We start from the raw sequence: 27,340 nt of genomic DNA on the forward strand, positions 1-27,340 counted from the left end.
AATTACATCAGAATGTATTTCTTTCTCAAACAGCCTAAAAGCTACACAGGTATGGAAGCCCCAAAGCTATTAACAATTGGTTGGTGGTCTATGTACATACTAGCTGCAGTTGGCTGGTGGAATCAAAACCACTACCTCATTGTTGTGTGAGACAAACATGCTATAGTCTGGTATAAGTTAGTCTAGAGGCATTTTATATAATCCCTATTAGAACCACAATATCATTTGTTTACATATTTGATCTGGTTGGTTGTATACTGTAAAACATGTTGAAAAAGCGGCATGCAATTTTAGCGAATTGTGGTAAAATGACATAATAGTGAAATGTTGATTTAGCAAATCTCTCTTGTCATTTTTGATTTCTTTGTTTGACGGCCATTTTGAATTGATAATAAAGTCTTCAGCGACATCTTGAATTAGTGAATCAGTTCTCTCACTAAATTCGTGAAAAAGACATGCTCGCGAAAAAGACATGTTTTACAGTACATCTAACACAGTAGAAATGGAAATCATTCAGATTTGATTCAGCAACTAATCAGTAACCTTGTTACAAATGCTTATGCATAGTATGGTTCACTTTTTAGTAAGACACTTTCCTATTGGTTGACTAATCCTGTGAATTCTGGATGTTGTGCAACCACAGAGTTGCTGATCAGTAGATGTTTTCCTCTTTGTAGATATGGTGTTGCATTAGTCGGTGTTCGGAAAGATGAGGAGGATTCCGAAATCCAGCTGAATCCCGGACCTAAGCACGTCATGCGAGCCTCTGATACATGTTTTTACTTCAACATTACAAAAGAAGAAAACTCAGCTTTCATCTTTGCTAATACCGACCAAGAAAAAGAACGTGAATTTAAAAGAAAAGACAGCAAAGGTTCCCTTCATAATGAACCAAACACTTCAAAAATTCATAATATCATTGCCAGTGTCGGTAAGTGTTTTTACTTTTGTTTTTATGGGATGATTAAATAAAATCAAGATAATTTATTTTTGGTTGATAGAGGGCAACATTTTGCTGTGAAAATGCATGTTAGTAACAACTGAATGTATGTGAATTAAATAACAATAGAAAATGTTTTTTCCAACTGGTTAAACATATTTAAGGTAGAATGCTGCACAAAAGTGAAAATATTTTTGTTTTTCGTTATTTTAAAAAAATTGATACATTGTCTTACAAGGATGAAGAAAATGAATATGAGATCAATGTGCTCAGTGTGGAGAAAATCTATCAATAAAATACAGTGAAAATAGCATATTTTGTCTGTTTTAGGAAATTTCACCATAATTATTGTTTCCTTGTATCTCAAAATTTTGCTTGATGACATATGGTAAAAAAAAATGTATATATTGTCTTAGAAAGTACAAATTGATGTTTAGAAGTAATCAAAAATTGACAATTTTTTTATTCCTTTTTTATTGAGGAAATGAACTGCTGCTAAAATGGCATTTATGCATACCAAAAATGTTCACATACTATTGATGAATTCTAAGACAAATAATTGTATACAGATTTTGACATGAAATATTCTCACTGCTATATGCGCTGAAATATGTTCACATGTTAAAAACTTCTGAGTAGTATTCTACCTTAACTTAAATCATTTGTCTACGATATCTGTAGTATTCTTATTTTGACTCATACTATATACTAATATTTTGTATCTGATTTTATCTCTTGTGTTTCATTAACAGTAATGCTGTTCTATTGATATCTTTGTGTTTATTATGTCTTAACCTTTATTTATACCTGAATATTGTGTTATGGGTCAGAGAAAACTACATTCTCACAAACTTTCAACTTTAATAATCACACAGTGTTCTATCACTTTCTAAAGTAATCCGACATCATCTGTACATTTTGGCATGGTGTACTACATTACAAAGACATGACTGTTTAATTCTGAAAAACCTGTTTTTGTTTTGTGATTAACCTTCCATCTAAGAGTATGAAATATAAAAGATGCAATATGGATGTAAACATTGTATTTAACATTGTATGCTGCTGTATAATGATGATGAATTTTGATTGGCTAAATATTGTTGGATTTGTAGCAAACTGTGCAGAATTTGGAACTAAAAACAGTAAGAAGCATGTGAAGTGATTGGACATTCAGTGCACATATTAAAGAATGTTATTGATTCATTGAATGAATTGTTGTGTGCTACAAGATTTTGTAGTTGTTGGTAAACCCAAACTTTTTTGCATATATTCTTCAATATTTCCAGAAATGAACCCTAATTTTGGAGCCAACAGACAAAATTTGAATTAATTTTCAGTTTTTGGCCATTTTTGTCCCAATCTTTTTAAGGACAGTGCAGACTATAAACAGGACTATTTTGTGAATTTGTGATGAAAAGAGGGAAGTGGTGGTGAGAAGATTAAGATTTATTTAAGTTTTTGTTATTGAAAAATCCCACATTGCGATAGTTAAAATAATATTTAATAAGTTGGACATAATGAAAAAAACAACAAAAATATTGAATTAATGAAGTAAAATATACAAAATATCAAAAAATACACAATACACCAGATTTTAACCAGTTTGTGTTAAACCATAAATCAATGAAATCATCATTATATAGCATCAAACAATATTATAAATTATAGATTGTCATCTACTGTGGAATACTTTATTTTCGCTGGAATTAATTTTCGCTGAAAAGGCTTTTTGGGCATTTTGCTTGGAATTTATTTTCACTGTTTTTTGATGAGTTTAATGTGAAATATAGAAAAAAAAGTATATTCGCTGGATTTTATTTTCACGGAATCATCCCTTCAGCGAAAATAGCGAAAATAAATTCCAAGCAAAAATAAAGTATTCTACAGTATATTGCATCTTTAGTATGCATAAATAAACAGAATAGATATGAAATATATGTTAGTTGATCTTTCCCCTTCTCAGTATTATATATCTATAATACTATATAGACAACCTGGACCCCTGTAGTAACCTTTGACCCTGCAATGCAAACAGAAAATGGCTGCAGTTTTCTACTCAAATATTCTGGCATGTTTCTTTTCATGGATTGAAATAAATTAATGTATGACAGGGAATGTTAGAATAATGATTGTATGTTGGTAATTGCATTCAGAGTGTGTCTTTAGCATGAATTCATATGCACATGTTTCAAATCAAGTTTATTCACTAAATTATTAAATTCATGTTCACAAACATCTTTTTCATTGGATCATTGTTATCACTTTCACAGTCAAATTGATATCAGAATGCATCTAAAAGTCAGGTCAGGTCAAATTAATATCAGAATGCATTCATAGATCAGATTAGGTCAAATTGATATTAGAATGCATCTATAGGGCATGTCAGGTCAAATTGATATCAGAATGCATCTATAGGTCAGGTCAGGTCAAATTGATATCAGAATGCATCTATAGGTCAGGTCAGATCAAATTGATATCAGAATGCATCTATAGGTCAGGTCAGGTCAAATTGATATTGAATGCATTTATAGGTCAGGTCAGGTCAAATTGATATCAGAATGCATCTATAGGTCAGGTCAGGTCAAATTGATATCAGAATGCATCTATAGGCCAGGTCAGGTCAAATTGATATCAGAATGCATCTATAGGTCAGGTCAGGTCAAATTGATATTGAATGCATCTATAGGTCAGGTCAGGTCAAATTGATATCAGAATGCATATATAGGTCAGGTCAGGTAAGATCAAATTGATATCAGAATGCATCTATAGGTCAGGTCAGGTCAGGTAAGATCAAATTGATATCAGAATGCATCTATAGGTCAGGTCAAATTAATGTCAGAATGCATCTATAGGTCAGATTAGGTTAAATTGATATCAGAATGCATCTATAGGTCAGGTCAGGTAAGATCAAATTGATATCAGAATGCATCTATAGGTCAGGTCAAGTCAAATTGATATCAGAATGCATCTATAGGTCAGGTCAAATTGATAATAATATGCATCTAAAAGTCAGGTCAGGTCAAATTGATATCAGAATGCATCTATGGGTCAGGTCAGGTCAAATTAATATAAAAATGCATCTACAATCCAACTCAGGTCAAATTAATATACAAATCGCATCAGGTCAGATCTCGGTGACAAGCCAACTGACATAGTCCTTAGCCTTGTTTTCATTAACAAATTAGAAAGTGTAATATGGTTTTGAATACAAGTTTTAGGAATAATTATAATCTAGTATGAATAAATCAATGATTTAGTGTCTTTGATTATACTTCCATAAGGCACAATAGCTATAGAATACTACCACCATGGGGCAACTCGACCACATGGGGCACCAACCGATAGCCGTGCCGACCTTCTTGTTCATCCAAATCAACAAGGTAAAACGTCACCCTCTCTTGGGTCTTGAGTTCTATGCTAATATACTTATTTTGACTTCTTTGATTTTACATCTTTTATTATTTTGATCAGAGTGATTTTTAGCATGCTTGGTTCTTGAGTGTATTCTTGTTGGTTCAGCATGATGATATTAGTGACTAATCCTGTTTAATAGTTTACTTGTGTGGCTTCACATTCACTTCTATACAAGTGTCATTATATTACTACTGGTACCATAGATTCACGCAGGCAGTATACATTGGTTATGTCATTTTACAATAATTAGAAATGCTAGAAAATAATTTTTAATTGGAATTCTTCTTAATTATGAAGTCTTAAATACCTCATAATTTTATTAAACTTGAAAATATAATTTTTGTGTTTTTTAATTTTTGTATTTTGACAATTTAAATAATAAAAAGAGCACTATAACTGTAGTGCTTTTCTTCATTGAAATTACCCGCTGGAGTGGCACTGGGAAAACCATTCGCCCTAGAAGACATCTATTACTGTCAAATCACTGTTCCCACTTTTATATGTTCATTGGATATTTGGTGTGTATGTGGGCTTAATTTTGGCACTACTATAATTGTTAATTGCATATTGTGTCATTTAATCTATCTCTTTGTATAAACTTCTCAAGTCACAATGTTGTCTCATTGACTTTTTAGAATTATTTGTCCTAAATGTCTGCAAAGTAATTCAAACTCTAGATTTTATTTCTGTTAAAATTGTGCACATCATTAAAAATAAAATAAAGAGAGAAATTGTTATCTGCGTATGAGTGAAGCCAGACAAGCAACATACTTTTTTCTTAATACTAATCATTTTATATATTCTGTAGATATTACTGATTAATGCATGGGCTTTCTTTATTGTAGACACCCTTCTCCCCCCACCCCTTCCCTCCTCTGATTTTGATCATCCCAAAGTTATCTGAGACACTTCCCATACTACCAGTAGACTAACACATTTCCAAGATGGCCGACAATTTTTTGTGAATAATGCTCAGAAAACCATGAAGAATAAAGTACATTATATGAATATATGCGTTTCCAATTTAATTTGTTGTCGGTCATGATGGACATATTTCTTTTTTAACTTGAATTTTTTAGCCATTTTGCACATAGCATTCATTCCTCTTATTCTAACCTGTGCACTGACTTTCTTTGCAGCTTTCTATAAACACTGAGTTCTTCTATGCTTCTACACACTTTGTATTATGCCACTTACTCTCATGTGTTACTCAAATGATTTTTTTTTCTTTTTTCTTTTTTAATTTAAAAATTTATAATGTTTATTTTAATACTGCTATTTAACTTTTATTTCATTTTGTCAGGTGATTTGATGTTTCATTACGTTATATGGGCTTTTCTTCCATCATAGGTGACAATGTATGCAACTATATTCACATTGACTGGACAGCCATAGTTTTTATCAAATGAATGCTTTTCTGATTTCCTTTCTCATCAACATCTCATGAAGGCTGGCATTATTTTCTCTTCATTTATTCACAATTATTAGATAAGGGTTACAAAAAATATACACCTTCACATTCAGCAACCTTTATATAAAATAAAATAATCTTAAATCACTTAAAGGGTGGCAGTCGTCGTGCCGCGTCCTGTTCAATATGGGACTCATAGCGACGTATACAACGCGTGTAAAATACATTGTTTATTTACATGAAATTCGAACACATGCTGCGCGACGACTACCGCGCTTTAATCTATTGTTCTATGATACCGTTTATATATTATACAAAAATATATTATATATGTATCTCACTCCTTCTTCTTCTAACTTCTGGTGGACAAGAAAAATGCGGTTCATTGCAGTTTGCACAGTACATGTATATTGCAAAACACCTATTAGATTTCAAAACTCCATTGATACTGAAACTCTATACATCACATTAAATAGTAAAAGTTGCCGAAAATCAATTCTAAAATTGTTTGATAAAGTAGAAGTTTAGCAGTAAATTCACATATTTAACAAATCTCAACGAAATCTCTGAAATACTGTTATTATTTTGCATCTTGGCCATTTTGACCATACACCGGTGATATTCAACACATTCAAACCCAGGAACAATGAAACCACAATTGTTTGCACACAATGGCTCAGATCAGTACCCAAGATCACATAGTGGCTATCCCACCAAAAATATCAAAGTGTGAGTCACACATTAAGTGGCTTTTAAAAACTGTTTACTACTGTTTTGATGCTGCATAACACATCAGGCAGCTGTCAGTTGGCTTCATTTGAATACATGGACAATCAGTTACCATGTTTTTCATAATAGCGTTTTGCATCAAAAACAAAACGGAAATAAATAATTTAAAATTAATCTCAAAATTGCTAATAAACATCCCAGGAAAAAAAACATTAAAGGAAATTGAGGAAAGAATTAAGTACAACTTTTGTGATGTGAATTCAGTGTTAATTGATTATATCAAACATTTTGATGTATCCAGTGTCATCCACAAATTAATTCCAAATTAATATTAGATATGTGACTAAACTGTTATTTGCTATTCCCAAATTTAAATGTAGTTAATTAGTATGCACAGATAATTTAATTGATAAACACCAATTTGTTAATTAATATGCACAAATTAGTTAATTATAATGTATGGATTAGTTAAATTATATGCACAAATTAGTAAAATAACATGCACAAATTATGTAATTAAAATGCACAAATTTGTTAATATGCACAGCCAGGTAACATGCACAAATTATTATTAATAAACAAGTTTGATTTGAGCAACTTGTAATTGGTTCTATAAAATTAGGTAATGAGTATGCAAATTAGTTAATTTGTATGCAAACACATGCAGAAAAACATGTTCACTTTTGTTTCTTTGATATTTGTAAAAGTATCCCTGGGAATAGTATCCCTGGGAATAGTATCCCTGGGAATAGTATCCCTGAGAATAGTATCCCTGGGAATAGTATCCCTGAGAATAGTGTCCCTGAGAATAGTGTCTCTGGGAATAGTGTCTCTGGGAATAGTGTCTCTGGGAATAGTGTCTCTGGGAATAGTATCCCTGGGAATATTGTCCCTGAGAATAGTGTCTCTGGGAATAGTGTCTCTGGGAATAGTATCCCTGGGAATAGTATCCCTGAGAATAGTGTCCCTGAGAATAGTGTCCCTGGGAATAGTGTCTCTGGGAATAGTGTCTCTGGGAATAGTATCCCTGGGAATAGTGTCCCTGAGAATAGTGTCTCTGGGAATAGTGTCTCTGGGAATAGTGTCTCTGGGAATAGTGTCTCTGGGAATAGTATCCCTGGGAATAGTATCCCTGAGAATAGTGTCCCTGAGAATAGTGTCTCTGGGAATAGTGTCTCTGGGAATAGTGTCCCTGGGAATAGTGTCTCTGGGAATAGTGTCCCTGGGAATAGTATCTCTGGGAATAGTGTCCCTGGGAATAGTGTCCCTGGGAATAGTATCTCTGGGAATAGTGTCCCTGGGAATAGTATCTCTGGGAATAGTGTCCCTGGGAATAGTGTCTCTGAGAATAGTATCTCTGGGAATAGTATCTCTGGGAATAGTGTCTCTGGGAATAGTGTCCCTGAGAATAGTGTCTCTGGGAATAGTGTCCCTGGGAATAGTGTCTCTGGGAATAGTGTCCCTGGGAATAGTATCTCTGGGAATAGTGTCCCTGGGAATAGTGTCCCTGGGAATAGTGTCTCTGGGAATAGTGTCCCTGGGAATAGTATCTCTGGGAATAGTGTCCCTGGGAATAGTATCTCTGGGAATAGTGTCCCTGGGAATAGTGTCTCTGGGAATAGTATCTCTGGGAATAGTATCTCTGGGAATAGTGTCCCTGGGAATAGTGTCCCTGGGAATAGTGTCCCTGAGAATAATGTCTCTGGGAATAGTGTCCCTGGGAATAGTATCTCTGGGAATAGTGTCCCTGAGAATAGTGTCTCTGGGAATAGTGTCCCTGGGAATAGTGTCTCTGGGAATAGTGTCCCTGGGAATAGTATCTCTGGGAATAGTGTCCCTGGGAATAGTGTCCCTGAGAATAGTGTCTCTGGGAATAGTGTCCCTGGGAATAGTGTCTCTGGGAATAGTGTCCCTGGGAATAGTATCTCTGGGAATAGTGTCCCTGGGAATAGTGTCCCTGGGAATAGTGTCCCTGGGAATAGTATCTCTGGGAATAGTGTCCCTGGGAATTGTATCTCTGGGAATAGTGTCCCTGGGAATAGTGTCTCTGGGAATAGTGTAGCCAAATATGACAACTTATTCTTCTCAACAGACACTAGAACCAAATTGAATTTAAGTCCAATTGAAGAAGCCAGTGAGAGTGTGGAGAATTCACCAGGTGGAGATGTTGATGGGCAGGATCTCTGCAGAGTGGTTTCTAACTGGATTCTGGCAAAACCGGAAATGAGTGAGAACAAACCAAAATGTTACATTACATTGTCACCTATGAGGATTTTCGTGACCATTGTCAATTATGAGTGAATCATGACAGCTTTTACCTGCTAATCTGTTTAAAATCATAACATTTTTGAAATCAAGATATTTTGTTACAGCAGTAATGGCAGTAAAAGTGTGTTAATTAATTTTTCAAGTACAAATAAAATCAAAATTTCAAATATTTTTATCCAGCAAACTGATTGGCAGGTAGTGAAGTGATTATCATATGTTGTCAAAATTTATGCTGTATTTGTTGTAAAACTCTGTTTTCCTGATAGGTTCTATGGCTATCGAACTTCAGGACAGACGTGCTGCTGATCCAGCCAAGGAAGCCCTTGTGCCTTCCACGAGTGCACGAAGGAATCTTCTGTCTCCACCTGCTGGTGAAGAAGGAGGAAGAATTCCCCAAAGGCGACGTCCAAGCATTCTCCCTGTTTTGGAAGTGGTTTCCTCAGATCCTGAAGATGAGGATTGTGGTATTAGGTTTACAAGCTGTAAAGATGAGGTAGATAACGACATTGAAGATATCAAAGTATGGGATGCTCAGAATGAAAATGAGTAAGTACCATGGCAACCAGTTTTTTATTTAATTTGTATTTTTAAAAAAAATCTACTTGGCTATTGTTAAAATTCACTATTTGGTGTTGATATATACCACAAAAGAATTTGATGAGAAAATTTGTATTCATAGCAACATGACAGTTGGAATAATATCAAAATATGTAACAGTTTGTGTAATTTCTCAACTATTCAATAACATGGCAGTGCTTTCCATACACTTCCACCATATCTCAGTATAACACTGTACACACATGGCAATTTTTATCTTCCACTATGCCTATAGCAAATTCTCATTTTTGCCTGATCCAGAAATTCAACCACTTAATTATTTGGCAGATTTCTATAATTTATTGGCTTCTAGAATTGCGTGTGTTTAGTTCTCCAAAATTGTTTCTTCCTCAGAGAATATTGGGTTTTCATAATGTTATATTGTTCCTTGCTTATGACTAAGAAAGACAATGTTGTATTAGCCACCATGGCAACTAATATTTTACCTAAATATTACTACTATTATATCTGTCAATGTGTTTTGAATGTTAACTCATATTTTGTTATCTATTATAGTTGGATGAAAGGCTATCCTCCCACTGCTCCATATATTGGATATACACCAATGTTCACACATCTGCTTTCTAAAGACAGGAAGCTATGTTGTCTTGAGTTAGATCAGGTTTGTGGTGACATTATACTTTCATATGGTATACATGTACTGATAAAACAATCATAGTACTTTGGTGTTATTGCATTTTCTGTTGCCAAAATTATATTCTACAGCCACTCCATGGGTTTTTAACTCATCAAATCCAGTTTTTATAAGAGTCCCCTAATCTGCCCCTGGTACTCAAAGCTTCTTTACAAACCCAAGGCTTACCACCTCTTTAGCTGACTGCTCCAATAACTGTCTATGTGGCTTTAGACATTGATATACTGCTCCAAGAACTCTTGTGTGTGGCTTTAGTCATTGATACATGTATACTGTTCATAGAACTCTGTGTGTGGCTTTAGTCATTGATATACTGATCCAACAACTCTCTACATGTATGTGGCTGCAGTCGTTGATATACTACTCCTAGAACTCTGTGTGTGGCTTTATTCATTGATATACTGCTCCAAGAACTCTGTGTGTGGCTTTAGTCATTGACATACTGTTCTTAAAACTCTGTGTGTGGCTTTAGTCATTGATATACTGTTCCTAAAACTCTCTATGTGGCTTTAGTCATTGACATACTGTTCCCAGAACTCTGTGCTAGGCTTTAGTCATTGATATACTGTTCCTAAAACTCTCTATGTGGCTTTAGTCATTGGCATACTGTTCCTAGAACTCTGTGCTAGGCTTTAGTCATTGATATACTGTTCTTAAAACTCTGTGTGTGGCTTTAGTCATTGATATACTGTTCCTAAAACTCTCTATGTGGCTTTAGTCATTGACATACTGTTCCCAGAACTCTGTGCTCGGCTTTAGTCATTGATATACTGTTCCTAAAACTCTCTATGTGGCTTTAGTCATTGACATACTGTTCCCAGAACTCTGTGCTAGGCTTTAGTCATTGATATACTGTTCCTAAAACTCTCTATGTGGCTTTAGTCATTGATATACTGCTTCAAGAACTCTCTATGTGGCTTTTGTCATTGATATACTGTTCCCAGAACTCTGTTCTAGGCTTTAGTCATTGATATACTGTTCTTAAAACTCTGTGTGTGGCTTTAGTCATTGATATACTGCTTCAAGAACTCAACTCAATTTTCGATCTCTATTTTTTCATTGAACATTTTTGTTTCAGATGACAGTTCTAATCATGAGCTGTGTTTTGTCATTTGTTTCATATTTGTAATCCATGTGAGATAAATTACTTTTGTGTTAGTTTATATTGTCCTGTCAGAGTAATTATTTGTTGTTATTTCAGCCATGTTCTCACTCAAGTCATCGATGTGCACGCGATTACAACTGGCCAAATAACTGTATTATATTGGCAGTGGAGTCTATCTCACCAGGATTGTATAATTTTATTGTACCACTTCGTGCTCACTGGAGGCCAAAACACACTCTAAAACCTATAGTTATTATATCTGAAAAAAGGTGAGGTCTGCTTTTAATACATTGCCTACTGTTGCTGTTTATTTCTCAGTCTTGATGGCTATATTAGACCTTCAGCAGTGTGTTGTCAGTATTGCTCTTTGTACATATTTTTAAAAAAGTACACTGTCAAAGACTTCAAATACCAAATATTTTCTGAAGGATTATTTGTGACAAATGAGTCAACTATTATTAGTATACTTATCTTCTGCTTTTGCAATGAAATACCAAATTATGCAATACCTTGTTCTGTCTGTACTATATATACCTGTCATATATTCTGTAGGCCAGACACAGTATTTCTGGAATGTATTGCAGCATTTCCTTTAGTGCATTATACAATAGGGTCTGTAGAAAGGTAAGTACTAATATGCAAAGAGTTATTGAACTTGGTATTTGAATAAACACACATTATATAGGCTAAAATTGTAGGCATTATATCTCAGGAGGTTTTATTCACAGCATAACATTAGTGGTGTTCACGTTAGAGATCTTGACATGTGCTGAGACTGGGGACCGAGTTGTCACATACCAAAACATGTGTGTCAATGGTTGGGACCGAGTCAGCATGTGCCAAGATTTGCTGCCAAATGCTCGACACAAACCAAAATCACGCTCTCAGTGCTGAATTTAAGAGAACATATACTGTTTCATACTAGTATGACATGACGATGGTGAAGTGAAGCTATATATGGTCATATGCTGTAGTAATGAATGAAATGAATTCAAACCATCGCCAGCGATGCATATTTATGTGCTGCTGCAACCATTTTTTTCTTGCAATGCTACATCAACGGGAAAAATAATTATTTTTCGAATCTTATTAGTCATTCATGCGCACAATGACTCATGATAAATCCCAACAGCAAATGGATATAATTGCAGTATAAAAAATATTATTATCATCATATACATATCGTTTTCCATGTTGGGGTCAAATAACAGATCAATGAATGATGGTGGAATTTCAGCACAGTTGAGTTTGTCCTGACTAATGTGAACACTGCTGCTGTAATCCCTCTGCAAACACAAAATATTAAACATTATGGCTGTGCTGAGATCCCATAGTGTGAAGGAATCAATCATTGCAAATTACTGCATTGTTTACATGTTGAAATTTTTTGTACCCATCATTTACATCAGAAATTAACTTTAATTAAAATAGTAAATCTTTTCATTAGAGAATATATGACACATTCACTGTTAATTCAAATGCCTGATTATTAAAAGGTATTATTATACATCTGTCACTGTAACGCCATAGGTTACAGTGTGCCAGAACCATATACCATATAAAGAAATGCAAATTCCAAATATGGAATGATTTTGTGCGTATGCATCCTCTAATAATAAAAACAAACATGGCTTTGACTGGACTCCACAAAAAGAAGTTCGCTGATTCTGTTCTAAGCTTTTTGGTTTTTGGCATTCCCATGATGTATCCTTGGAAGGAGAAGATGTATAATAATAAGGTTATTACAAGGATACTGAAAAGTATGCACTCAGACAGTACGCCATTGCATCGACCTCGCTGCGCGTTGGTCAACACTCCCTCTGTACTAATGGTAACAAAGGTGTGCTCCCTTTTAACAATTTTTTTCTAAAAAATCCCTGATTTCCACCACTTAATAATTGAATAGGTATGACTTATTTGTTGTATTTCAGTTTGGATGATTTATTGCGGGCTGGTATCCTGCAGGCTGATAATGTTGTTGTGGTAGACAGAGAGAGTAGTAAGCTTGCAGAAGAAGATTACATGGCTGACGCTTGTCAGGTTGTTGCTGTACAGACTATGTTTAAGTAAGAAAAATATAGAGCCCACTTAGTGACACAGTTTACCTTAAAATTATTTTAAATACTCACCACTTGGTGGCGCTATATTCCTAAAAAGATTATATTCACCACTTGGTGGCGCTATATTCCTGAAAAATTATACTCACCACTAGGTGGCGCTATATTCCTAAAAGATTATACTTGCCACTTTGCGGCGCTATATTCCTAAAAGATTATACTCATCACTTAGGTGTGTCATATGTAGTGTGTAAATACTGGTTTTGTTAAAAATTTGGAATCTCATATTGTCATGTTGGTTTGGTGAAAACAGGATGTGTAAATTCCATTCTGATTAGCTAACCCTAACCTTACCTGCTGCTTACCATGTCCAGTTACAGAAACTAGTACACCAGAGTCCTTCAATCAAAACACTGTTCTTTACACACTCATCATGCAAAAATGCTAGGAAATCTACCATCTAAATGAATTCAAAGTCACAACCAAATTAAAAGGTGAAATGGTCACAACATTCTGACTTGCTGAAAATTATTGAAATTTGATTACATATTTCCTGCAATTCATACATGTTCATACATCAAATATTTCACATAATAGTTTCAAGACTCTAATACAGCTAGCTGTAGAAATAATCTAAAGTGCTGACTTCACTTGCAAGAAGAAAAACTACAAACATTTTGAGAAATTAATTAGTTTTTATGACATTTGTAAAGACAATGTTTTGAAAGTCACTGACATTGTTTATCATAGAAATTTTCACTCTACGAATTTACATGATTTTCATCAACTTGCAAAATTAAATTGGTCTATAAGGGTATTCCATGATTGGCTCCAACTTAAAATATGATAATAAACTCTGATCAACATCGTTCTTGAAAAAAAATCAGATTTTGTGATGGTGGGATTATGTAATGAGTGTATATTCTTTGTTGTAGGTTGTTTCCTAGTTCTACTATTATTACTGAGTTAACACATCCATCCAATATGAGATTCATGCAGTTTAGAGCTAAGGACTATTACGCTTTGAAGCTGGCTCAAAAACAGAAGGTGTGTAGTTTGTGTGAATATTTTATCATATGAGTGATTGTCTGTCGTCCATGTTGACTTTTTATTTTTTCAACTTCTTTTGAAAACTACAAAAAGTGATATTTTTGACTTTTTGTTAAAAACTGCATGTCTTATTTATTCAATATCATACATAAAGGTAATACAGGTTGGTCTCTCTCAGATTTGTTCATTATGTGATGGTAGCTATCTGAGTCGAGAGGCTGCTTGTTGGATGTGTGAATTGACAGCACAAAAAAAGTGCTTCCTTGTTATATGAGCTTGTGTCATCAGTGAAGGTGAATTAACCTTCATGGGTTGGTCCATGCTTGCCATAATCATTGGTGTTGTGAGTCAAAGTGCTTTTAATATCTATAATTTGTTGTAGAAATTACCTTGTTGAGTTTGCTGTTTGAAAACACTATAAAATGATGTTCCAGAATCTCATATTGTTATTGTCTTACATGTTAATGGTTTGTAAACTGTAACATACATATATGAAGGGCAAAGTATATGAGGGGCATATGTCTGTCCTTGATGTTGTTGTTGTCATTATAATTATCATAAAACCCAAACAGTTTTCATGTGATTTCATTTCAACTTGAATATTACACTAACCAGTTTGAGATCTTGACTAAGTTTGATTTGAGTGTGTGTTCTATGTATATTTTTCAAGAAATTAGTTAAATTTTATTTAGAAGTATTTTCTTCTTCTGGTTGCATTATTCAAACAATTGTTTAGCCTTTTTTTGTTTTCAAAACAACATTTAAAAATTTGTCATCAATTTTTTCTCTGGTGTGTCTGGACGAATTTTATTCAAACTTGGTATTTACATCATTTATAGTAATGATGCATAACAACCTTTGGAAGTAATGAAATAATCTGATCCATTACAAAAATAGGTTACAAAATTCTTGTATCATCATACGTACAATATTGATCTCGAGCATGTCTTTTAGCGAGAGAACTGATTCGCTAATTCAAGATGTCGCCAATGACTCATTATAAACTCAAAATGTCCAAGGCTTGGGGATTTGTGTACAGTAATCCGCAACATAAAAATCTGAGGCAGTTTTGACAGTTTTTCTTTGTTTTTATGGAGATGATAACTGCGCATTTGTTTTGGCACGCGACAGATAGGAATTGTGAAAACAGGAAATCAACAATGACATTTTGCTATTACATCATTTTACCACAATTATCTAAAATTGCATGTCGCTTTTTCAACATGTTTTACAGTATATAACTGAACTTTTAAAGGTAATCTGAGAAATTTGTTTGTTTTCTTTACAGAAAGAAAAAGAGAGAGGTGCTAATCTCTCTTATATGTTTAGATTACCGTTTGCAGCTGGTAATGTGTTCACTGCTAGTATGTTGGATACATTGCTATACCAGGTATGTACATGTCTTTATTCAATTATCTGAATGTTATGTAGAGTGTGTAACCACCCACTTATTCAAATTAAATTGTATGCTGTTTAGATGATGTTGAACTAACTCATTAATATTAATTTATCGGTATACTCATCATTCATTTTGAATTACAAAAGTTTACATATAAAACCAACCACATCCGCATCTTTCAGTGCACATTGAAATGCTTCAGTTCATTAAAATAGTTTGTTTTTGTTTTGCAGTCATTTGTCAAAGAATACATGATTACTTTTACAAGATTACTACTAGGATTAGATCAAGCTGAAGGATCAGGATATTTATGTGAAATGAAGATTACAACGGATGATCTCTGGATTAGGACTTATGGCAGATTATACCAAAAGCTTTGTTCTACAACCTATGAGATACCAGTAGGCATCTATAGAACCCAGTCGCAGTCAGATAGCAAATCTGAGGTGAGTATATACACAATTTGTGTATTATTTGTGGTGTATATAATGCAATTTGTTTAGTAGCAAATCTGTAGTGGATATACACACAATCTGGTTGATCTCTGTTTGATTCAACAGACTTGACATGTCATACCGGTATCAGTTTGATTCAGCAGACTTGACATGTCATCTCTGTTTGATTCAGCAGACTTGACATCATCTCTGTTTGATTTAGCAGACTTGACATGTTATATCAGTTTGATTTAGCAGACTTGACATGTCATACATGTCATCTCTGTTTGATTCACCAGACTTGACATATCATCTCACTTTGATTCAGCAGACTTGACTTGACATGTCATATCAGTTTGATTCAGCAGACTTGACATGTCATCTCTGTTTGATTTAGCAGACTTGACATGTCATCTCAATTTGATTCAGCAGCCTTGTCATGTCATCTCAGTTTGATTCAGCAGACTTGATATGTCATTTCAGTTTAATTCAGCAGACTTGACTTGACATGACATGTCTTTATCATCTCAGTTTGATTCAGCAGACTTGATATGTCATCTCAGTTTGATTCAGCAGACTTGATATGTCATCTCAGTTTGATTCAGCAGATTTGTTTTATTGATAGATGTCTTATATTATTTCAGATGTCCCTGACCATTGACGATGATGACCAATCATCTACTTGTTTATCAGAAGAAAGGGCTACTTTGGCTGAATTAGTACGAAACAAAATGAAAAAATTAGGACTCCCAGAATCGGATTATGGTGAGTGATATAAGCAAAGTTTTTTTTTAAGTATGCTGACACATTTCTCCAATTTCATTGTTTTATTGGCACAAACACAAGCTTCAGTGTTTTTAAGAATTTTTCTATATCGGCCATTTCATCAAAGCATGAATGGTTTTTCTTGAGGAAAATTTATAAAATATTCATAAAACATTTATACTGGAAGACCCTCAAGTTTAATTCAAATACAAAAAATAAATTTTCACTTTGTGGGTTCCCTTCAATCATTAATAAGTTGTTTTCAATCATTATTCTAAACTCATGAAACATTATAAATATTTCATAAAAATACATTCATGCTTTCATGAAATTTACTGTATTTGATATATATTGTCATAGGAGCTAAGCTATACTTTCATATTTTCACTATTATGCAAAATCGTGGCTATATTGACTGGTGAGTCACTATACATTCGTTGACATTTTATTACTATGATATAATATGTAGATGCTGAAGCCAGTGAGAAGAGACATGCATTGTCTTATGTACTAATGAACCCAGCAGTGGATACTAAATTAGAACTTGATGATGTCATGTAAGTATATGCACATTATGATATAAAAATGCTTATGAAAAATGACGCTTCGAGACTCCTGTAATGTGTGAAAGTGGTGTTACAGAACCCCTGCCATATTTGGAAGTAGTCACAGCACCACTTCTATGCATGGAAGACTTCACAGAACCCCTGCCATATTTGGAAGTAGTCACAGCACCACTTCTATGCATGGAAGACTTCACAGAACCCTTGCCATATTTGGAAGTAGTCACAGCACCACTTCTATGCATGGAAGACTTCACAGAACCCTTGCCATATTTGGAAGTAGTCACAGCACCACTTCTATGCATGGAAGACTTCACAGAACCCTTGCCATATTTGGAAGTAGTCACAGCACCACTTCTATGCATAGAAGACTTCACAGAACCCCTGCCATATTTGGAAGTAGTCACAGCACCACTTCTATGCATGGAAGACTTCACAGAACCCTTGCCATATTTAGAAGTAGTCACAGCACCACTTCTATGCATGGAAGACTTCACAGAACCCTTGCCATATTTGGAAGTAGTCACAGCACCACTTCTATGCATGGAAGACTTCACAGAACCCTTGCCATATTTGGAAGTAGTCACAGCACCACTTCTATGCATGGAAGACTTCACAGAACCCCTGCCATATTTGGAAGTAGCCACAGCACCACTTCTATGCATGGAAGACTTCACAGAACCCCTGCCATATTTGGTAGTAGTCACAGCACCACTTCTATGCATGGAAGACTTCACAGAACCCCTGCCATATTTGGAAGTAGTCACAGCACCACTTCAATGCATGGAAGACTTCACAGAACCCCTGCCATATTTGGAAGTAGTCACAGCACCACTTCTATGCATGGAAGACTTCACAGAACCCTTGCCATATTTGTAAGTAGTCACAGCACCACTTCTATGCATGGAAGACTTCACAGAACCCCTGCCATATTTGGAAGTAGTCACAGCACCACTTCTATGCATGGAAGACTTCACAGAACCCTTGCCATATTTGGAAGTAGTCACAGCACCACTTCTATGCATGAAAGACTTCACAGAACCCCTGCCATATTTGGAAGTAGTCACAGCACCACTTCTATGCATGGAAGACTTCACAGAACCCCTGCCATATTTGGAAGTAGTCACAGCACCACTTCTATGCATGGAAGACTTCACAGAACCCCTGCCATATTTGGAAGTAGTCACAGCACCACTTCTATGCATGGAAGACTTCACAGAACCCTTGCCATATTTGGAAGTAGTCACAGCACCACTTCTATGCATGGAAGACTTCACAGAACCCTTGCCATATTTGGAAGTAGTCACAGCACCACTTCTATGCATGGAAGACTTCACAGAACCATTGCCATATTTGGAAGTAGTCACAGCACCACTTCTATGCATGGAAGACATCACAGAACCCTTGCCATATTTGGAAGTAGTCACAGCACCACTTCTATGCATGGAAGACTTCACAGAACCCCTGCCATATTTGGAAGTAGTCACAGCACCACTTCTATGCATGGAAGACTTCACAGAACCCTTGCCATATTTGGAAGTAGTCACAGCACCACTTCTATGCATGGAAGACTTCACAGAACCCCTGCCATATTTGGAAGTAGTCACAGCACCACTTCTATGCAAGGAAGACTTCACAGAACCCTTGCCATATTTGGAAGTAGTCACAGCACCACTTCTATGCATGGAAGACTTCACAGAACCCCTGCCATATTTGAAAGTAGTCACAGCACCACTTCTATGCATGGAAGACTTCACAGAACCCCTGCCATATTTGGAAGTAGTCACAGCACCACTTCTATGCATGAAAGACTTCACAGAACCACTGCCATATTTGGAAGTAGTCACAGCACCACTTCTATGCATGGAAGACTTCACAGAACCCCTGCCATATTTGGAAGTAGTCACAGCACCACTTCTATGCATGGAAGACTTCACAGAACCCCTGCCATATTTGGAAGTAGTCACAGCACCACTTCTATGCATGGAAGACTTCACAGAACCCTTGCCATATTTGGAAGTAGTCACAGCACCACTTGTATGCATGGAAGACTTCACAGAACCCCTGCCTGATGTGGAAAAAGTTGCAGCACCACTTCTATGCATGGAAGAATTCCAGGGAACTCTGCTATGTGTGGAAGTAGTTGCAGCACCACTTCTATGCATGAAAGACTTCACAGAACCCCTGCCTTATGTGGAAAAAGTTGCAGCACCACTTCTATGCATGGAAGAATTCCAGGGAACTCTGCTATGTGTGGAAGTAGTCGCAGCACCACTTCTATGCATGGAAGAATTCCAGGGAACTCTGCTATGTGTGGAAGTAGTCGCAGCACCACTTCTATGCATGGAAGACTTCACAGAACCCCTGCCTTATGTGGAAAAAGTTGCAGCACCACTTCTATGCATGGAAGAATTCCAGGGAACTCTGCTATGTGTGGAAGAAGTCGCAGCACCACTTCTATGCATGGAAGAATTCCAGGGAACTCTGCTATGTGTGGAAGAAGTCGCAGCACAACTTCTATGCATGGAAGAATTCCAGGGAACTCTGCTATGTGTGGAAGTCGTCGCAGCACCACTTCTATGCATGGAAGACTTCACAGAACCCCTGCCTTATGTGGAAAAAGTTGCAGCACCACTTCTATGCATGGAAGAATTCCAGGGAACTCTGTTATGTGTGGAAGTAGTCGCAGCACCACTTCTATGCATGGAAGAATTCCAGGGAACTCTGCTATGTGTGGAAGTAGTCACAGCACCACTTCTATGCATGGAAGACTTCACAGAACCCCTGCCTTATGTGGAAAAAGTTGCAGCACCACTTCTATGCATGGAAGAATTCCAGGGAACTCTGCTATGTGTGGAAGTAGTCGCAACACCACTTCTATGCATGAAAGACTTCACAGAATCCCTGCCTTATGTGGAAAAAGTTGCAGCACCACTTCTATGCATAGAAGAATTCCAGAGAACTCTGCTATGTGTGGAAGTAGTCGCAGCACCACTTCTTGCATGGAAGAATTCCAAGGAACTCTGCTATGTGTGGAAGTAGTCGCAGCACCACTTCTATGCATAGAAGAATTCCAGGGAACTCTGTTATGTGTGGAAGTAGTCACAGCACCACTTCTATGCATGGACGGATTCCTGGTAACTCTGCTATGTGTGGAAGTAGTCGCAGCACCACTTCTATGCATGGAAGAATTCCAGGGAACTCTGCTATGTGTGGAAGTAGTCGCAGCACCACTTCTATGCATAGAAGAATTCCAGGGAACTCTGCTATGTGTGGAAGTAGTCGCAGCACCACTTCTATGCATAGAAGAATTCCAGGGAACTCTGCTATGTGTGGAAGTAGTCGCAGCACCACTTCTATGCATAGAAGAATTCCAGGGAACTCTGCTATGTGTGGAAGAAGTCGCAGCACCACTTCTATGCATAGAAGAATTCCAGGGAACTCTGCTATGTGTGGAAGTAGTCGCAGCACCACTTCTATGCATAGAAGAATTCCAGGGAACTCTGCTATGTGTGGAAGTAGTCGCAGCACCACTTCTATGCATAGAAGAATTCCAGGGAACTCTGCTATGTGTGGAAGTAGTCGCAGCACCACTTCTATGCATAGAAGAATTCCAGGGAACTCTGCTATGTGTGGAAGTAGTCACAGCACCACTTCTATGCATGGAAGGATTCCTGGTAACTCTGCTATGTGGGAAGTAGTCGCTGCATCACAAGCTTTTTTTACAGCCATTCTGAGAGTATTTTGGAAAGTCAGTTAGCAAGACGGCTGCAACTTTGCAAAACACTTGGGTTTTGTCCAATCTAGTCTTGACGATGCCATGTCATTGACAATTAATCACAGTTTGCATTGGTTGATGTAGCAGTTCTAGAGAACACTTTGACACTGACGCCTAAAATATTTATAACATTATTTGTATCAAACTATGTCTTTTTTTTTTTACCAATTAACACTTTTGTTTAATTTGTAGTTTTATTATTCGACCAGCTGGTGGACCAAATGCTTCATCTCCAATGCCTCCTAGGCGTAAATACAGCACTAGAAGACCTAAAACTGAGGGTGAAAAGAGAGAGGATCCACCAGGAAGCATGGATACTAAACTGTAAAGCCCAGTATATAGAAGCATATCGTGAAAATACACGAATCATGATATAATTGCCCTTCATATTGTTAAAGATTTCTACCAATTAATGGGTTTTACCATTATTGCATGAATGCAGGGGTATGTGAGGGGGCAACACTGTCATAGAAACCACAAAGCCATGAATCATGATTTTCTTTTTATGGGGTGTTTTGTTAATCATGAATGAAGAATAGTTGGATTCAATTTTGTATGTGAGTTTAAAACTATTTCTGTCAAACCAACTTGTTTACAAGGATCATTTGATTTGTATCGTAATATTATAATAATCCACATTTAGAATGATAAATTGATGGATATTTACACACACAAAAAAACTTAAAATGTATTAACATGCCAATGAAACTGTTTATCAAACTTTTATATAGATATAAAGTTGCATGAGTATTTTTGGGTGACTTTAAAATATCAATTGATTTGAGCATCCCTAAGTAACTTTAAAATAACAGTTCATTTGAGTATCCCTAAGTGACTTTAAAATAACAGTGAATTTGAGTAACTCCAAGTGACTTGAAAATAACAGTTCATTTGAGTACCCCCAAGTGACTATAAAATAACAGTTCATTTTAGTATCGCCAAGTGACTTTAAAATAACAGTCCATTTGAGTATCCCTAAGTGACTTTAAAATAACAGTTCAGATGAGTTGATTTTATGAAAATGATTATTAACTTGCCATAGGTGATTCTTATTCAGTTTCTTAACAACCATGTGATGGACTATTTGGGACTAACATCTTGTAACCCAAGTGATGGAATCTAATCTAATTAGTTAGTTTCTTTAGTAATCATGTGATAACATCTTTCTGAAAGAGACAATGTAAGAGTGATGTCGCAGTCTACACTAAAAGAAAATGAGTCTCATGAATACCACATTGTGTTTGATGTGGATCCCATAGTGATATATACAATGTGTGTAAAATACATCATTTGTTCACATAGTGGTATATACAATGTGTGAAAAATACATCGTTTGTTCACAGTGGTATATACAATGTGTGTAAAATACATCATTTGTTCACATAGTGGTATATACAATGTGTGAAAAATACATCGTTTGTTCACAGTGGTATATACAATGTGTGTAAAATACATCATTTGTTCACATAGTGGTATATACAATGTGTGTAAAATACATCATTTGTTCACATAGTGGTATATTCAATGTGTGAAAAATACATCATTTGTTCACAGTGGTATATACGATGTGTGTAAAATACATCATTTGTTCACATAGCGGTATATACAATGTGTGTAAAATACATCATTTGTTCACACAGTGGTATATACAATGTGTGAAAAGTACATCATTTGTTCACATAGTGGTATATTCAATGTGTGAAAAATACATCATTTGTTCACATAGTGGTATATACAATGTGTGAAAAATACATCATTTGTTCACATAGTGGTACATAAAATGTGTGTAAAATACATTATTTATTCACATACACTGTAGTGGTGTATATAATGTGTGTAAAATACATCATTTGTTCCAATAGTGGTATATTCAATGTGTGAAAAATACATCATTTGTTCACATAGTGGTATATACAATGTGTGTAAAATACATCATTTGTTTTCATAGTGGTATATACAATGAATGAAAAATACATCATTTGTTCACATAGTGGTATATACAATGTGTGAAAAATACATCATTTGTTCACATAGTGGTATATACAATGTGTGAAAAATACATCATTTGTTCACATAGTGGTATATGCAATGTGTGAAAAATACATCATTTGTTCTAATAGTGGTATATACAATGTGTGTAAAATACATCATTTGTTCACATAAAATTTGAACACACGCTATGTGATGACCACATTTCTGTAATAATTAGCATAAATCTGAATGACAATGTAATAAACTCTGTGGCAACCTCTTGATGTATTTTTAATATTTATACGATTTACAAGTCACGGAATACAAAAATGATTGTATATATTTTTGCCAAATTTAATTGCACTAATTACAAAAATAACTGCAACCAGAATATGAATGGTTTTGCTGTTTTGTACTATTCAACTCAACGTCTTTGTGTTTTGTCAGTTTTTAAATGTCCTTGATATTAATAACTGTAATAGTATTTGTTATATGTGCTATTATATATATATATATATATAATATTATGAAGAGCAGGGAAGTAATTTATAATATTGATTACTGTAAACAAACTATCATGTAAAGGCAAAAATTGATTTGAAATATGATCAGCCATGTTCAAAATTCAACTGAGATCGACAACAATTTATATTTTTCCAAAAGACAGTAGGTTCGTAGTACAAATTATTGATAATATTTAATTGGTTGTGATTGATAAAAACAATGATTTCATGTTTTTTGACAACTTCCTCATACTACATGTGCAATATTTTGATAATTTGTTTAGTTTTTAGAGACATTTTTGTATGTAAATGATATTTATTATGTATACAGTGTCTTTCATTCAGGTCGTACTCGTCTGCTTATATTTTTTACTTATTTATCAAACACTTTTTAAATTTTTATTATAACTGTACATTTTTTGTACTGGTTTTTGTATTATTTGTTGAGCATAAACCCAAGTCAGTGTTTTTCATTACTTGACATTTGGTGATATCAGGTTATTGTTTCATAACTAAATTATCTTTTTCACATAGGCACTTTATCATACTCTCATTATTTGTTTTTTAGGTTGCTGAGCAACCATACTAGCATCGTCATTTAAGAAGCATTTTTCGTATAATCATGCAACCTGTCATGCTATTAAATATATAGAAATTAGATTTTTTTACTAAATTTTTGACAATTTACACCATTTTTTTGAATTGTAAATCCAACTGAAGTTCAGAATTGAACAATCTAGTAGTTTCAAAATTAAAAATATCCATTAATTGACAACATTTCAGGAAATCCTTTTATCAAAAGCGTTCATCAAAGTTAAAGTGTTAAATTTCATATAAACTCAGTGTTTATTTTAATGGCACATACTTCGGTCTATTCTATTTGTGCCTAAATTTTCCAATCACTGTCTTACATTTGAATTCTGTTTCTCATCGATGGAGATGACAAACAGACAAATATTTAAATGAATCACCATGTCTTAATTAGCCATTCAGCAGATGAGTTTGTATGTACCCCCCATTGATTAGTCAATGACAGCTATTTGCAACTTGCATTGACTAGCCAAAAATACTTTCATTCAGACTAGATTATTTGATGCCCTGCCAATTTCATTATGTGTATGCAAGTCATTTCAACTAAGGAATAGATATATATATATATATATATATATATATATGGATGAACAAAACAAATCGTGCACAGTTTTAAATTCTGTCACTTAATATTACAGAAATATTTTCCCAGAAAGGAAATGATTGAATTGATTGTCAATTGCTTCATATCACTAGATGTAATATTTAATAAATATTTTTAGTTCATTTATCATATTGATTATTCATTAACTATTTATTGATAATGTTTCACATGGTGTCAAACTGTTTATTGTTTATAGATTGTTTATTTCTATAATAAAAAGTCACAGCATTTTACAACAAATATTTCTCTTTAATTGTTTTTAGCCTATTATGAGATGAACATTTGCATAGTTCAGACAAGGGTTTTTGTGACCCCAATATTCATGATATACACCTCAATACCCATGACATACACCTCAATACATGTGATATACACCACAATACTAAAGATATATACCTAAATACTAATGATATACACCTTACATGAAATATCATAGTATACCTTCCTATTATTATTAAGAAAGTAGTAACAGGCATTTTTTTCATGTTATTTTATTTTATGCATTTACAAGTCGTGCTTGTTCATCTCCTTTTTTCAGGCCATAACATATTCTTACGGTGGGATATTTTATTTTGGTGATTTTATGTAATTTTTCGAGATTAGTGGGGGATTAATTTCAGGGAATGTATTGCGGAACATGTAGTGTATTAATTTTATAGAACAACTTATGTGCGTTATATTATAAAACACTAGATTTGCAAGTGGTGGACTGATATCCACCAATGTAGGCAGTTTAATAAAGGTCAATTGTCTAAAACACATGGTATGAAAATGAAAAAAAAGAGAAGAAATAAAAGACAAATGCTAGCAGGCTGAACCAGGCAATGCCTTAATGGATGCAATTAGGACCAGAACTGGGACACACCACTCTTTGGGTCTTTAGGATCTTGAAATTTGCAATCTTTCAAATCTTGATACCTGTAGAGAGGGAAGATACAGCAGCCAAATATACCCATGTCACGTGTTCAGGGCGGTGACTTTAAAGAATCTGCAACTGAGCGCCAAGCATCAGGAGAAACTGGCTTTATATGGATACGATGTACGGGTAATTTTGCTGGGAACACCAATCATAATTCAGATGAGCCAAACAATCTTCCGATCAATGATAGACAAAGCGCCCCAAGGTAGGATTCACTCACACACGCATCTGATCTAAAACTGATGACTATTTAAGTTATATTCCTATCACCACATCTTATAACTGGATATGTGGTGACATAATATATCAAGGTTTTGTTAATCTGAACAAGGTTATGTTCAATAATTGATGATAGTGTTGATTGGACTTAATCATCATGTCTCAGTAGGTGAAGGTATAAGCAAATATTCAAAATAAAGATTTCATAATTAGTACGGAAAATAAGACAAATTGAAGAATAAGTGTCAATCAAAATAAAGTTGATGTTGTCACGTTGTGTAACAAAAAATGAACATTCTTTTGGAGTAATCGTGCTTTAAATTAGGAATATTTTTTTTGGGAAATGCATGATATGATTCCAAGGGACAAGCAAGATAATTTCAAACAATGTGTAAATGAAAAAAGAACAATCAGTGTAGATTATTAAAACGTTACGTTATATTGTAAAACACTAGATCTGCAAATAGTGGACTGATATCCATCAATGTAGGCAGTATAATAAAGGTCGATTGTCTAAAACAGATGGTATGAAAATGAAAAAAAGAAGAAATAAAAGAAAAATGCTAGCAGGCTGCATCAGGCAATGCATTGATGGATGTAATTATGACAAGAACTGGGACACACCACTCTTTGGGTCTTTAGGATCTTGAAATTCGCAATCTTTCAAATCTTGAAACCTGTAGAGAGGGGGAGATACAGCAGCCAAATATAGCCTTGTCACGTGTTCAGGGCGGTGACTTTGTAGAATCTGCAACTGAGCGCCAAGCATCAGGAGAAACTGGCTTTATATGGATACGATGTACGGGTAATTTTGCAGGGAACACCAATCATAATTCAGATCAGCCAAACAATCTTGCGATCAATGATAGACAAAGCGCCCCAAGGCAGGATTCACTCGCACTCGCATCCGATCTAAAACTGATGACTATTTAAGTTATATTCCTATCACCACATCTTATAACTGGATATGTGGTGACATAATATATCAAGGCTTCGTTAATCTGAACAAGGTTACGTTCAATAATTGATGATAGTGTTGATTGGACTTAATCATCATGTCTCAGTCTGTGAAGGTATAAGCAATTCAAAAATAAAGATTTCATAATTAGTACAGAAAATAGGACAAATTGAAGGATAAGTGTCAATCAAAATAAAGTTTATGTTGTCACGTGGTGTAACCAAAAATGTACATTCTTTTGGAGTAATCGTGCTTAGAATTAGTTATGTTATATTATAAAACACTAGATTTGCAAAAGGTGGACTGATATCCATTAATGTACGCAGTTTAATAAAGGTCAATTGTCCAAAATACATGGAATAAAAATAAAAAAAAAGAAGAAAGAAAAAAGAAAAATGCTAGCAGGCTGC

The 27,340-nt window shown here is 34.9% G+C and overlaps 1 protein-coding gene across 1 annotated transcript in view; it reads left to right on the top strand.

Annotated features, from left to right (window-relative positions):
• LOC102802676 (potassium channel subfamily T member 2-like) overlaps nucleotides 1-25,074 on the top strand; it is a 117,328-nt gene extending 92,254 nt beyond the window's left edge. Inside the window, exons 16-28 of the mRNA XM_085492395.1 lie at nucleotides 678-931; nucleotides 8,587-8,721; nucleotides 9,029-9,308; nucleotides 9,876-9,981; nucleotides 11,216-11,388; nucleotides 11,672-11,743; nucleotides 13,051-13,185; nucleotides 14,112-14,223; nucleotides 15,515-15,616; nucleotides 15,859-16,071; nucleotides 16,704-16,824; nucleotides 17,294-17,381; nucleotides 21,358-25,074. Coding sequence (XP_085348521.1) covers nucleotides 678-931; nucleotides 8,587-8,721; nucleotides 9,029-9,308; nucleotides 9,876-9,981; nucleotides 11,216-11,388; nucleotides 11,672-11,743; nucleotides 13,051-13,185; nucleotides 14,112-14,223; nucleotides 15,515-15,616; nucleotides 15,859-16,071; nucleotides 16,704-16,824; nucleotides 17,294-17,381; nucleotides 21,358-21,493 — 1,927 coding nt within the window. The 3' untranslated portion in view covers nucleotides 21,494-25,074. The remainder of the gene's footprint in view (nucleotides 1-677; nucleotides 932-8,586; nucleotides 8,722-9,028; nucleotides 9,309-9,875; nucleotides 9,982-11,215; nucleotides 11,389-11,671; nucleotides 11,744-13,050; nucleotides 13,186-14,111; nucleotides 14,224-15,514; nucleotides 15,617-15,858; nucleotides 16,072-16,703; nucleotides 16,825-17,293; nucleotides 17,382-21,357) is intronic.
• The last annotated feature ends 2,266 nt before the right edge of the window (nucleotides 25,075-27,340 follow it).

The sequence above is a fragment of the Saccoglossus kowalevskii genome, chromosome 17, assembly GCF_978046115.1.
Source record: "Saccoglossus kowalevskii chromosome 17, keSacKowa6.1, whole genome shotgun sequence".
Lineage (NCBI taxonomy): Eukaryota > Metazoa > Hemichordata > Enteropneusta > Harrimaniidae > Saccoglossus > Saccoglossus kowalevskii.